This window comes from Gymnoscopelus braueri (genome assembly GCF_963280865.1).
Source record: "Gymnoscopelus braueri genome assembly, chromosome: 20".
NCBI classification, from domain to species: Eukaryota; Metazoa; Chordata; class Actinopteri; order Myctophiformes; family Myctophidae; genus Gymnoscopelus; species Gymnoscopelus braueri.
Window position 1 is genome coordinate 23,783,635 of NC_137622.1, and position 14,123 is coordinate 23,797,757.

The window sequence follows — 14,123 nt, forward strand, 5'->3', positions numbered from 1 at the left end:
ACACACACACACACACACACACACACACACACACACACACACACACACGCCTGATATAGTTAAATTAATATAAATATAAGTAACTAAGTATACTTGACGTAAGTACAATGTTGAGGTACTTTTACTTTACTTGAGTATTTCCATTTTTGATACTTTAATTCTTCTCCAAAAATCACAAAGTCGATGATGATGTTCTGTGAACCAGGAAATAGGGCTACTATGACCCATCTATACTTTTTTACATCTATGCCACCTTTAACTGTATAACCTCAGAAATAATTATCAAATACATAACCATGAAAAGAGGTTGTATAAAATGTGTTGCATAGCAAAAAGCTGTATTTCAATGATAAAAGCATCATGAGCACTAAATCAGAGCTATAACATTGCTCCTCAAAGAGGCAGCGAAAGCTGGAGTGCAATTCAGCACCATGGACAGCGACAATACAAAGCAGTGAAAGGAAAACGTGTCTCACACTGAAACAAATAATACCCTGCAGCCAACAAAGCATATATCAGGCATTTTCTAGACGAATAGCAATCATTTCACAAATGAAAACTGTGAGCAACTGATTTATTTTGTGGAAGGGTTTTCAGCATGAAATACAGCTGCAACTAGAAAAAGTACTCCTCGGAGCACAGGTCTCCGCCAGGTCAGGTAGGTGAGTGTGGACCAGCAATGTTCTGAATTCGCCAATCAGGATGGAATGTGAAAAATCGGACGGATCCGTCTTGATCACTTGACTATAGAGATAATATGTACAGGTTTGCGTGAAGAATCAAGTTTTGTAAAAATCGGCCTCCTGGTGGCACTATATATTAGGGCAATGTTGAAAGGGTGGCATTTGTTCCTCAACGTAGTGTGAATGTGCATGCAAAGTTTCACAATCAGACACTGCGTTCATGATTTGCGGCATTTAGTTCAATACGAGTCATTCATGCAAACTGTAGATGTCAATTGTAGCCAATCAGGATGGAATATGAAAAATCAAACAGATCAGTCTTGATCTCATGACTATAGAGATCATGTGTAATGATTTATGTTAAATTTGGGTACAATCTGAAGGAGTAATATCCAAAAATGTGTTGGCGCTATAAAAGGCAGATGTGAAAAATGCAGGGCAAAGGTTTTTCCTTGACCTGTTGGGAGTGCACATACAAAGTTGTAAACAGATCGGTGCAGTTACGGGTAAAAACACAAATTAGCCTGTTATAGCGCCACCATTTCCTCGGCCTAGTGGGAATGTACATGCAAAATTTCACGGAAATTGCATGCTGTGTTCATGATTTGAGGCATTTTGTTCAACACGGAGCACTTCTGCAAACTTTGGAAGCCATTTTGAGCCAATCAGGATGGAATATGAAAAATCTGAAAGACCACTTTCGTTTAATGACTATAGAGATACTGTGTACCGTTTTGCATGACGTTTGGACAAAATCTGTAGGAGTACTGTAAAAAAATGTGTTTTGCAAAAAGCGGCCTCGGGTAGCGTTATAACAGGCCCATGTGAAAAATTTGGGGCAGTGGTTCTGAATTGGCATCCAGGGAGTGTGTGTGCACAGTTTTGCTGCGAGCAAGCCAACGGTGTCGGAGATTAGCTGTTCACAGACGGACACACACACGTACACACGGACGCACACGGACGGACGGACAGGGGGCAAAACATACTCTCTCGCCATGCATTTCGGCCTGGCGGAGACAATAAGCCTCACACATTACATGTGACATGCACAACAAAATATCATCCAACCTTGAATTAAATATATTGAAGGAGTATCATTCAAATTGACAATTCAAATGCAATTCTCACTAAGCCACTAAAGCATACGCAAGAACATGTGTATCCCCAGAGCCATTAAGCACATATGAGAATAGATGTGCCAAAATCACCTATTGCAAGTTAAACACTTAAATCCTATATACTAATCCAGAATAGGGATGCTATGGTTCATAAGGTTGAAAAGATTTAAGCCATTATATGCTATGCTATTACATATAGATGCAATGTTACACACACAATTAAACTATACAATATAATGAACCCTGACATTGTTGCTTAATCTAGATACAAGTAATAATGGTGGACATTATGTGAGGGGGGGAAATAACAATGGTTGATGGCAAGCCAGCCAAGCCATAAAAGTTTGGACTACAGCTTCATTCTTCAGGAGAACTATCAAAATCTCCAATTGTCTCAGCAAAGTTTGACACACACACACACACACACACACACACACACACACACACACACACACACACACACACACACACACACACACACACACACACACACACACACACACACACACACACACACACACACACACACACACACACACACACACTTCTATCTTATCACCACAATGTAATTGTTAAGACCCAAAGAGCCTGGGGATGAGGGGAAAACAATGTGCCGATGGAAAAAGGCAAAAGCGCAGTTTTATTGAAGAGAAAAATAAATCTGCTACAAAAACAATTATGTCAAGGTAATGGTTACTGATTCTCTCAATTATTGCAACCCTTCCCAAAAAACTAAACAGCTCTTACAAAAAACATAACATATAACATCTTCTACCTTCTATCTAAAATAATAGTGGACAAATAATATCCCTGCATAAAAATGAACAAATCAAAAGAGAGTAATGCCACTGACTCAGAAAGACATAATGGCGCACAATTCAGCCCCTGGGAGAGCAACAATAGTGAGGCCCTTTGAGACACTAGTGTGGACACCTGTCCACTGCAGTCGGGTTATAGGAATTCAGGGCAATACATCTCATTTAGAAAAATAATCAAAAGAAACAGACTGAATAACAATGTACACGATTGCACCCATATACTGTACAAGCATAACATTATGCTGAAAGAGATGACAGCCTGATGGTGTCTAGTCTACGGCAAATTAAATAGTAACATGAAGGATAATATCTGATGAAAAATAATCCCAACATTGACTCAGTTAATAACACCTAACATCTGGGACAAAGATTCCTACCTCAGGGGAAGAATCAGAATCTCCAAAGGCTTCTGCAAAGTCTGTTGGAGTTTTTATCAGAGTCTGGTCAGCAGGCAGTGTGTTGTCATTGTATGGGCTGACAAACTTAAAGTCACTGGTTCTGGAACCCGTTGTCATGTAGCTGTCATAATTGTAAGTGCTGCGTAACGTTCCAGTGCCATCAACCTCTGCATAATTAGGAGGGAGATAGGCACTTGGGATGGCAACTGCTCCATCAAAAAGCAGTCTGGGCTTTCTCCTGTGACAAAACCTCACACCGAGGATGACAATAATGAAGGTCAGGAAAAAGGTGGACACGGACACCAGAGCTATGATCAGATAAGAGGTCAATTTTGAATTGTTCTCATCAAAAGACATATCTTTTAGTTCAGGAACTTCCGACAAGTTATCAGAAATCAGTAAATACAAGGAACAGGTGGCAGAGAGAGAAGGCTGTCCATTATCTTTCACTGCAACAATAAGGTTCTGTTTCATGCTGTCAGTTTCAGAAATGTCCCGCTGTGTCCTGATCTCTCCGCTGTGGAGACCAATAGTGAATAGTCCTGGATCAGTGGATTTGACAATATGATAGGACAGCCAGGCATTCTGTCCAGAGTCTGCATCTACTGCAATTACCTTGGATACGAGGGAGCTGCCCAGAGCTATTTTGGGGACCACCTCTGTCATGAGAGAGTTGCCCTCCGGGGCGGGGTACAGTATCTGAGGAGAGTTGTCATTCATATCCGTTATGAAGATACTGACAGTCATGTTGCTGCTGAGAGGAGGAGAACCATTGTCTCTGGCTATCACATGGACTTTAAAACTCCTGAACTGTTCATAATCAAATGACCTCACAGCGTGGATAACTCCTGTGTCTCCGTTGATGGATAGATAGGAAGACACAGGGGCACCATTCACCTCACCCGAAAATAGAGAGTAAATCACTGTACCATTTTGTCTCCAGTCAGGGTCTGAAGCAGAAACCGAACACAGGGTGGATCCAGGTCTGTTATTTTCAGTCACATAGGCACTGTATGATTGTTCTTCAAACACAGGTGGGTTGTCGTTGATGTCACCTACTGATAGGTGAATAGTTTTAGAAGATGACAGAGGTGGAGAGCCCTTGTCTTTGGCAGTTATTGTAATGTTATAATCAGACACTAGTTCACGGTCCAGATCACTTATTGTCACCAATGAATAATAGTTTTTAATGGATGGAATGAGCTTAAAGGGAAAATTTTGCTGAATGGAGCAAATGATCTGTTGGTTCTTTTCCGAGTCTCTATCATGCACGTTAATGATGCCCACTTCTGTACCTGTTAGCACATTCTCTGGAATGGGGCTAGTCAGAGATTTTATATATATAACTGGAGCGTTGTCATTCATATCTGTAATACTTATAATTACTTTTGCATCAGAAGAGAGACCATATCCATCTTTTGCCTCTACAAACATTTCATATTTGGATCCCTCTTCATAATCAATGTGACCTGTTACAATAATTTCTCCTGTTGCTTGATCGAGCAAAAATAATTTGTGTGACTTTTCAGACACTTGGCTAAATTCATATGTAACTACTCCATTAACACCCTCGTCTGCGTCTGTTGCACTCACAGTAAGAACTGCAGTTTTTAAAGGCGAGTTTTCAGGTAGACTAACTTCATAGACAGCTTGGCTGAACACCGGGGCGTTATCATTAGCATCCAATACAGTGACGTGTATGATTACAGTACCTGATCTCTGTGGAGAACCACCATCTAGAGCCGTCAGCATTAACTTAATTTCCTGCTTCTCTTCTCTGTCTAACTCTTTATCTAAAATTAATTCATCATATATCCTACCGGCACTTGTTGTTTGGGTATTCAAGAGAAAGTTGTCATTCCGTTGCAGTGTATAGCTCTGAACAGCATTATTGCCTATATCTGCATCACGGGCGGGATTAATGCGATACCGAGCTCCTTTGTCAGCAGATTCACTAATTTCTAATTTGATAACATCTTTTTGGAAAACGGGAGAATTATCATTAATGTCTTGGATCTGTATTGATATGCGATGTAATTCTAAAGGACTCTCCAAGAGCAACTCGAATTTCAAAAGACATGAAGGCTTTTCTCCACAAAGCTCCTCTCGGTCTATCCTCTCCACGACAATCAGATCCCCGTTTCGAACATTGAAATCACAATATTTCCTCTCGTTTTCTTTCAAATCAAGACGAGCTTTACGAGCAGCTAGTCGACCCACTTCAAGTCCGAGGTCCTTGGCTATATTTCCAACAACAGATCCGGGCTTCATCTCCTCCGGGATAGAGTAGCTTAGATCGCCATGAGCACATTGGAACAAAAAAAGAAAAAAGACAAAGCTGCAGCAATGAATTAAAAGCCTCTTCTTAGCCATCTTCGTAACAGCAGTAGTGATGTAGATCAACGTATTTATCAAAACAAATGTATATCCAACTAATATATTATTCAGCAGAATACAAGTTCTTGCTTCGCTTTGACAACAGCTTTCAACAACATTCTAGTTTTTATGCCTCAGCTATGTGATCACGTCAGTGGGAAATGCAGAAATTACTTGGACAATGTCGCTCTGTTGGTGTATAGCGACACCGTGAGGACACATGCCACACAACAGATCCAAGGGTATATTGCAATCTATGCAAACAATCAACTCATCTCGTTTGCCAGCCTTTAACTTTAAGAATTTGCATCCATAAATGTTACTAAGGACATATGGCAGGTCATTCATATCATTTCTAATCAAAACCGAAAGAAAAAGTTGCAAAGTATCACAGCAATACGCCCATCAGATCCATAGCAAAAAAAGTGCTCTTCGTCAGGTCAGGTAGGTTAGCGTGGGCCAGCAATGTTCGGAATTCGGCAATCAGGCTGGAATGTGAAAAATCAGGCGGATCAGACGGATCCGTCTGGATCACTTAACTAAAGAGATCATTTTTACTTATTTGCGTGATGTTTGGACAACATTTGTAGGAGTAATATTTAAAAAAATAGTTTTGCAAAAATCGGCCTCCTGGTGGCGCTATAGGGCAATGTTGAAAGGGTGGCATTTTTGGCATCAACATAGTGCAAATGTGCGTGCAAATTTCCCCGCAATCGGACGCTGCGTTCATGATTTGCAACATTTTGTTCAAAACGGGGCCACTCCTGCAAACTTTAGATGTCCATCTTAGCAATCAGGATGGAATATGAAAATCTAACAGATCCGTCATGACTATAGAGATCATGTCTACCGATTTGCGTGAAATTTTGATAAAATCTGAAGGAGTAATACAAAAAAATGTTTTATATAAGTCGGCCTCCTGGCGGCGCTATGAAAGGTAGATGTGAAAAATGCAGGGCAAAGGTTTTTCCTTGGCCTCTAGGGAGTGCATATACAAAGTTTTACACAGATCGGTGTAGTTATAGGTAAAAACACGAATCGGCCTGTTATAGCGCCACCATGAGGTTGATTTGAATTTTGTCAAGTGGCATTTCTTCCTCTGCCTAGTGAGAATGTGCGTGCAAAATTTCACAGAAAATGCATGCTGTGTTCATAATTTGAGGCATTTTGTTAAAAACAGAGCACATACTCTCTCGCCATGCCTTACGGCCTGGCGGAGACAATAATATAGAGTGCAAAGAGTAATTCAGCACCATGGACAGCGACAGTAAGTAGAGGGAGGAAAGCAGCGTTTATTTTGCTTCTCTCTCTCTCTCTCTCTCTCTCTCTCTCTCTCTCTCTCTCTCTCTCTCTCTCTCTCTCTCTCTCTCTCTCTCTCTCTCTCTCTCTCTCTCTCTCTCTCTCTCTCTCTCTCTCTCTCTCTCTCTCTCTCTCTCTCTCTCTCTCTCTCTCTCTCTCTCTCTCTCTCTCTCTCTCTCTCTCTGCTGCACCTTCTAATTAGCCAATCAAAGCCTATAGGCATGCACACGAGTTAGAAATGATCTGCTACAGTTCAAAGTGATTTTTAAAATGGCGTTGGTGCCAAAGGGGCTGGTCTGAGTATTTCAGAAACAGCTGATCTACTGATAGTTTCACGCAGAACCATTTCCAGGTTTTAAATATATATCCAGTGAGCAGAAGTTCTGAGGTCAGAGGAAAATGGCAAGACTAGTTCGAGCTAATAGAAAGGCAACAGTAACTCAAATAACCACTTGTTAAAACCAAGGTATGCAGAAGAACATTCTCTGAACTTACTACAGGCTTCAGTTTAAACATGGCTCAATAATAAAACAAATATACTGTAATAATACAAATAATTGTCTCCGCCAGGCCGAAAGGTATGGCGAGAGAGTATGTCCGTGTGTGAACAGCTAATCTCCAACACCGTTGGCTTGATCGCAGCGACACTCGCACACACACTCCCTGGATGCCAATTCAGAACCTTTGCCCCAAATCTTTCACATGGCCTGTTATAGTGCCACCAGGAAGCCGCTTTTTAAAAGTACTTTTTTTGACAGTACTCCTACAGATTTTGTCCAAACATCACGCAAATCGGTACACAGTATCTCTATAGTCATTAAACGAAACTGGTATTTCAGATTTTTCATATTCCATCCTGATTGGCTAAAAATGGCTTCCAAAGTTTGCATGAGTGCTCCGTTTTGAACAAAATGCCTCAAATCATGATCACAGCATGCAATTTCCCTGAAATTCTGCACGCACATTCCCACTATGCCGAGGAAGAAATGCCACTTCAAATTTTTCAAATCAGCCTCATGGTGGCGCCATAACAGGCCGATTCCTATAACTGCACCAATCTGTACAAAACTTTGTATGCGCACTCCCTAGAGGCCAAGGAAAAACCTTTGCCCTGCATTTTTCACATCTGCCTTTTATAGCGCCACCAAGAGGCCGACTTATGTAAAACTTTTTTTTTATATTACTCCTTCCCATTTTATCCAAATTTCACGCAAATCGGTACACATGATCTCTATAGTCATGTGATCAAGACGGATCTGTTTGATTTTTCATATTCCATCCTGATTGGCTAAGATTAACATCTAAAGTTTGCAGTAGTGCCTTGTTTTGAACAAAATGCCGCAAATCATGAACGCAGCGTCTGATTGCGGTGAAACTTTGCACACACATTCACACTATGTTGAGGAACAAATGCCACCCTTTTAACATTGGCCTGTTGTAGCGCTAACCAGCAGGTGAAATTTAGCAAAACACATTTTTAGAACAAAATGCCTCAATTCATGAATGCAGTGTCCGATTGCCGTGCACGGCCTAGGAAGAAATGGCACCCTTTTCACATTGGCCTATTATAGTGCCACCAGGAGGCCAAAATAACCTACCTGACCTGGCGGAGACCTGTGCTCCGAGGAGCACCTTTTCAAGTTCACATCTGCTTTTTACAGTGCCACCAGGAGGCCGACTTATGTAAAATACATTTTTGGAGATTATTCCTTCAGATTCTGTCAAAAAAACACGCAAATTGGTACACAGTATCTCCATAGTCATGTGATTCTGATGGATCTGTCCGATATTTCATATTCCATCCTATTTGGCTTACAGTGGCTTCCAAAGTTTGCAGGATTGGTCAGTTTTGAACAAAATGCCTCAAAACATGAACGCAGTGTGCAATTTCCGTGAAATTTTGCATGCAGATTCCCACTAGGCCGAGGAAGAAATTTCCCCTTTTCACATTCACATTGGCCTGTTATAGCGCCACCAGCAGGTCTAATTTAGCAAAACACATTTTTAGAACAAAATGCCTCAAATCATGAATGCAGTGTCCGATTGAAAGGCCTAAGAAGAAATGCCACCCTTTTCACATTGGCCTATTATAGCGCCACCAGGAGCCCACAACAACCTACCTGACCTGGTGGAGACCTGTGCTCCGAGTAACACTTTTTCTAGTTGTCTGTCTGTCTGTCTGTCTGTCTGTCTGTCTGTCTGTCTGTCTGTCTGTCGGTTGACACAATGTGCGACACAAGAGTGCAAATGACCCAACAGTTCCACGGTTATAATGCAATTCAATGTACCTCATTTCAACTCTCTACTCTCTTAGCCTTTAATTTTAAGAATGTTCATCTAGAATAAAAATGTAAACAAGTTACTTGCACCTAAGGTTGCATCACTATGATGAAAGCATTTCCCTCAGGACTAGTAAAGGTCTGTCTGTCTGTCTGTGTAATGTAATAATTTGTATTATTTATCTAACAGTAAATCCCAGTCTCTCTCTATTCTGGTATGTCTGTCAGATTGTCCTTAGTTCACACATCTCGACCGTTCATCTGATCAACTTCACAGCGGGTGTATTACTGAGGACCAATATACTGCAGTGTTGAGTGAGAAGTCAAATGGATGAACAGTATTCTCTCTGTATATCCTATATTCTAAGATGAATATCTCAATAGTCTTTGTAGTTCTATATAACAACACAAAGTTTATGAGCAGATGCTTTTCCAACAACAAGTCTGAGGTCCTTGGCTGTATTAGTAAGGACAGCTTCAGAATAGAATAACTCAGGTCGCCATGAGTGCAATGTAGCAAGGAAAAGGTCAAAGGTCAAACTTTGAGGAAAATACCAAGTCAATCATCAACAGTAGTGGTATCCACAAATCCACAATACAGTTGATATTCTGTGTTTCAAACTAAATTATAATATTACATAATTTTAACAATTTTTTAAACCAGTTTCCAACAGCATTGTACACTGTGCCTCTGTATTTTGTTGATTCATGTTAGTGAGTGGTAAGCAAAGTAGATAAGATGCATCACCATGCTCCACTAATATTTAGTGACAACACGTGTGCGTGCACATGATAAAATGCAAATAGCTCCACAGACGTAATGCAAACGGTTCAGATTTTTGATCACTCAATTTAGAATTGTATGAAAATAAATACTGTATGCTGTAAATAGGTGATATGTCTTTTCTACTTGTATTTAACGGTATATACTGTACTGATACGATTTGAAACCAAAGCAAGCTGTTACTGCATTTTTATTTTCAAGGGCTCAGATATAAAGAGATATAAAGCAATAGGAGTACAAGGCTCTGACAAGCCAAATAATTGAACATACATTTTCCAATTTATCAGACAATCACACAGACAAGAACTCTTGAGGGATCACTTACTTGACACATGAGTGAAAATCACTAGGAACAAAAGCTAATCAAAAATCAGTGATTTACGAAAGAAAATTCAGCCTTTTCAAATACTAGAACAACTAAAATATAAAATTAAACTGGAAAAATAAAATGTAAAATCCACGCACCATGTTCAAGTGACTATATGTTATAATGTCGATAACCGTGACTTGGTTTGAATCACTAATATATTTAGATATAAGATTTCCTCATTTTTTACCTCAACTCATCACTCATCCATCGTATCCAAACACAACTTTAACAAAACACCATACGTAGAGTAAAAGTAAAACATAACAAGCTAATATATGAAGTACATTGCTGAGGACTACATGGAAGAAACATAGAGATGAAGTGAGAGAGTGAATTTAAAAGGAAATTTTGAATATATGTCGATATCCAGATATATGTAAAATGATAGATTAATGTCCTAAAGCAAAACCAAATACAGTGTACCATAACATTAAGGAAAGTAGCAAACAGATATCTCATCAAAGATTGTATGTGGACATCTGACCACCAGACAATGACAGATAGTAGCATTCTGCAATGCAAATATTCAAAGGATATAGAAGAATGCCAAAACTGTCATGATCATTATGTGATAAAAGGTACTGCAAGTAAGATGATATTTACAAGATGAAAAACAATTAAGTTATAATATGTCCTTGACATTGATCTAAACTAACAATTCTTACCTCTGGTGACCCATCAGAGTCTCCAAAAGCCTCAGCAAAATCATTTATAGATTTCCTCATAGTGTCGTCTGCAGGCAGAGTGTTGTCATTATAAGAGTGGACAAACTTGAAGTCACTGGTTCTAGACCCTGTGGTCAGATAGGCGTCATAATTGTAAGTGCTGCGTAAAGTTCCGGTGCCATCAACTTCTGCATAATTTGGAGGGAGATAAGCACTGGGGATGGCAACCGCTCCATCATACAACAGTCTGGGCTTTCTCCTTTGACAAAACCTCACACCCAGGATGACAATAATGAAGGTCAGGAAAAAGGTGGACACAGACACCAGTGCAACGATAAGATACAAGGTCAGTTTAGAGTTGTTCTCGTCATAAGACATATCTTTAAGTTCTGGAACTTCAGCCAAGTTGTCAGAAATTAGTAAATATATGGGACAGGTAGCAGAGAGAGAGGGCTGTCCATTATCTTTCACTGCTATGATGAGGTTCTGTTTCATGCTGTCAGATTCAGATATGTCCCGCTGTGTCCTGATCTCTCCACTGTGGAGACCAATAGTGAAAAGTCCTGAGTCTGTGGATTTGACAATATGATAGGACAGCCATGCATTTTGTCCAGAGTCTTTATCTACTGCTATTACCTTGGACACCAGAGAGCCCCCCAGAGCTGCTTTGGGGACCAGCTCTGTCATAAGAGAGTTGCCGTCCGGGGCGGGGTACAGTATTTGAGGGGTGTTGTCATTCCCATCTGATATGAAGACACTGACAGTCACATTGCTGCTGAGAGGAGGAGAACCATTGTCTCTGGCAATCACATGGACTTTAAAACTCCTGAACTGTTCATAATCAAATGACCTCACTGCGTGGATCACCCCTGTGTCTCCGTTAATGGATAGGTAGGACGTCACAGGGGCACCGTTCACCTCACCAGGAAAAAGAGAGTAAATCACTGTGCCATTTTGTCGCCAGTCAGGGTCTAAAGCAGAAACCGAACACAGGGTGGATCCAGGTTTGTTATTTTCAGTCACATAGGCACTGTATGATTGTTCTTCAAACACAGGCGGGTTGTCGTTGATGTCACCTACTGATAAGTGAATAGTTTTAGAAGATGACAGAGGTGGAGAGCCCTTGTCTGTGGCAGTTATTGTAATGTTGTAATCAGACACTAGTTCACGGTCCAGATCACTTATTGTCACCAATGAATAATAGTTTTTGATGGATGGAATGAGCTTAAAGGGAACATTTAGCTGAATGGAGCAAATGATCTGTTGGTTCTTTTCTGAGTCTCTATCATTTACGTTAAGGATGCCCACTTCTGTACCAGATGGCACATTCTCTGGTATGGGGCTTGTCAAAGATCTTAGATATATAACTGGAGCGTTGTCATTCATATCTGTAATACTTATAATTACTTTTGCATCAGAAGAGAGACCATATCCATCTTTTGCCTCGACAAACATTTCATATTTGGATCCCTCTTCATAATCAATGTCACCTATTACAATTATTTCTCCTGTTAACTGATCCAGCGAAAATAATTTGCCTGACTTTTCAGACACTTGGCTAAATTCATATGTAACTACTCCATTCAGACCCTCGTCTGCGTCTGTTGCACTCACAGTAATGACTGGAGTTTTTAAAGGTGAGTTTTCAGGTAGACCAACTTCATAAACGGCCTGGCTAAACACTGGGGCGTTATCATTAGCATCCAATACAGTGACGTGTATGACTACAGTACCTGATCTCTGTGGAGAACCACCATCTAGAGCCGTCAGCAATAACTTAATGACCTGCTGCTCCTCTCTGTCCAACTCTTTATCTAAAATTAATTCACCATATTTCCTACCGGCATTGGTTGTCTGTGTATTCAAGAGAAAGTTGTCATTCCGTTGCAGTGCATAGCTCTGAACAGCATTATTGCCTATATCTGCATCATGGGCGGGATTAATGCGATACCGAGCTCCTTTGACAGCCGATTCTCTAATTTCTAGCTTGATAACATCCTTTTGGAAAACGGGTGAATTATCATTAATGTCTTGGATCTGTATTGATATGCGATGTAATTCTAAAGGACTCTCCAAGATCAACTCGAATTTTAAAAGACATGAAGGCTTTTCTCCACAAAGCTCCTCTCGGTCTATCCTCTCCGCGACAATCAGATCCCCGTTTCGAACATTGACATCACAATATTTCCTCTCGTTTTCACTCAAATCAAGACGAGCTTTACGAGAAGCTAGTCGACCCACTTCAAGTCCGAGGTCCTTGGCTATATTTCCAACAACAGATCCGGGCTTCATCTCCTCCGCAATAGAGTAGCTTAGGTCGCCATGAGCACATTGGAACAAAAAAAGAAAAAAGACAAAGCCGCAGCATTGAATTAAATGCCTCTTCTTAACCATCTTCGTAACAGCAGTAGTGATGTATTTGAACGTATTTATGAATAAATATTAATACCCAACTTACAGGTAATATTTCAACACACTACGAGTTCTTGCTTGGCTTCAGCTTTCTACAACATTCTAGTTGTTATGCCTCAGCTATGTGTGATCATGTCAGTGGGAAATGAAGACATTATTTGGACAATGTCACTCTGTTGGTGTATAGCGACACCGTGAGGACACATGCCACACAACAGATCCAAGGGTATATTGCAATCTATACAAACAATAAACTAATCTTGTTTGCCAACCTTTAACTCTAAGAATTTGCATCCATAAATGTTACAAAGGACTCGCACCTAACTTTTTGTTTTACCATTTAACTTTTATTTAACCTGGCAGGTCATTTTTCTCTAATCAAAACCGAAAGAAAAGGTTGCAAAGTATCACAACAATAGGCCCATCAGATCCATAATAATATAGAGTGCAAATAGGAATTCAGCACCATGGACAGCGACAGTAAGTAGAGAGAGGAAAGCAGCCTTTACATGCGTTTCTCACACACACACACACACACACACACACACACACACACACACACACACACACACACACACACACACACACACACACACACACACACACACACACACACACACACACACACACACACACACACACACACACACACACACACACAACTTGTATAGCTAAAGCTTAAAGGTCCTTGCACACTGGTGCGTCTTTTCGTTGCGTTTTTTTTACAACAATGAAAAAAATTGAAAAAACAATGAAAAAAAAAAAAACGCAACGAAAAGACGCACCAGTGTGCAAGGACCTTAAGGGACTCTTCTAATTAGCCAATCAAAGCCTTTAGGCATGCACACGAGGTCAAAATGATCTGCTACAGTTCAAACCAACAGTCAGAATGGGGAAAAATGTGATTGAAGTAATTTTTTA

The 14,123-nt window shown here is 40.3% G+C and overlaps 2 protein-coding genes across 2 annotated transcripts; both read right to left on the minus strand.

Annotated features, from left to right (window-relative positions):
- Positions 1 to 2,960: 2,960 nt before the first annotated feature.
- LOC308075590 (protocadherin gamma-A9-like) lies at positions 2,961 to 5,390 on the minus strand (the record flags this gene model as incomplete). The annotated part of the gene is made up of 1 exon (XM_080415536.1): positions 2,961 to 5,390. One exon carries the CDS (start codon positions 5,388 to 5,390, stop codon positions 2,961 to 2,963), a length of 2,430 nt encoding a protein of 809 aa, XP_080271662.1.
- A 5,003-nt stretch (positions 5,391 to 10,393) lies between these two features.
- On the minus strand, positions 10,394 to 13,082 carry LOC308075591 (protocadherin gamma-A6-like; the record flags this gene model as incomplete). The annotated part of the gene is made up of 2 exons (XM_080415537.1): positions 10,394 to 10,420; positions 10,791 to 13,082. The coding sequence occupies 2 exons, from the start codon at positions 13,080 to 13,082 to the stop codon at positions 10,394 to 10,396; spliced, it is 2,319 nt and encodes a 772-aa protein (XP_080271663.1).
- Between the last annotated feature and the right edge of the window lie 1,041 nt (positions 13,083 to 14,123).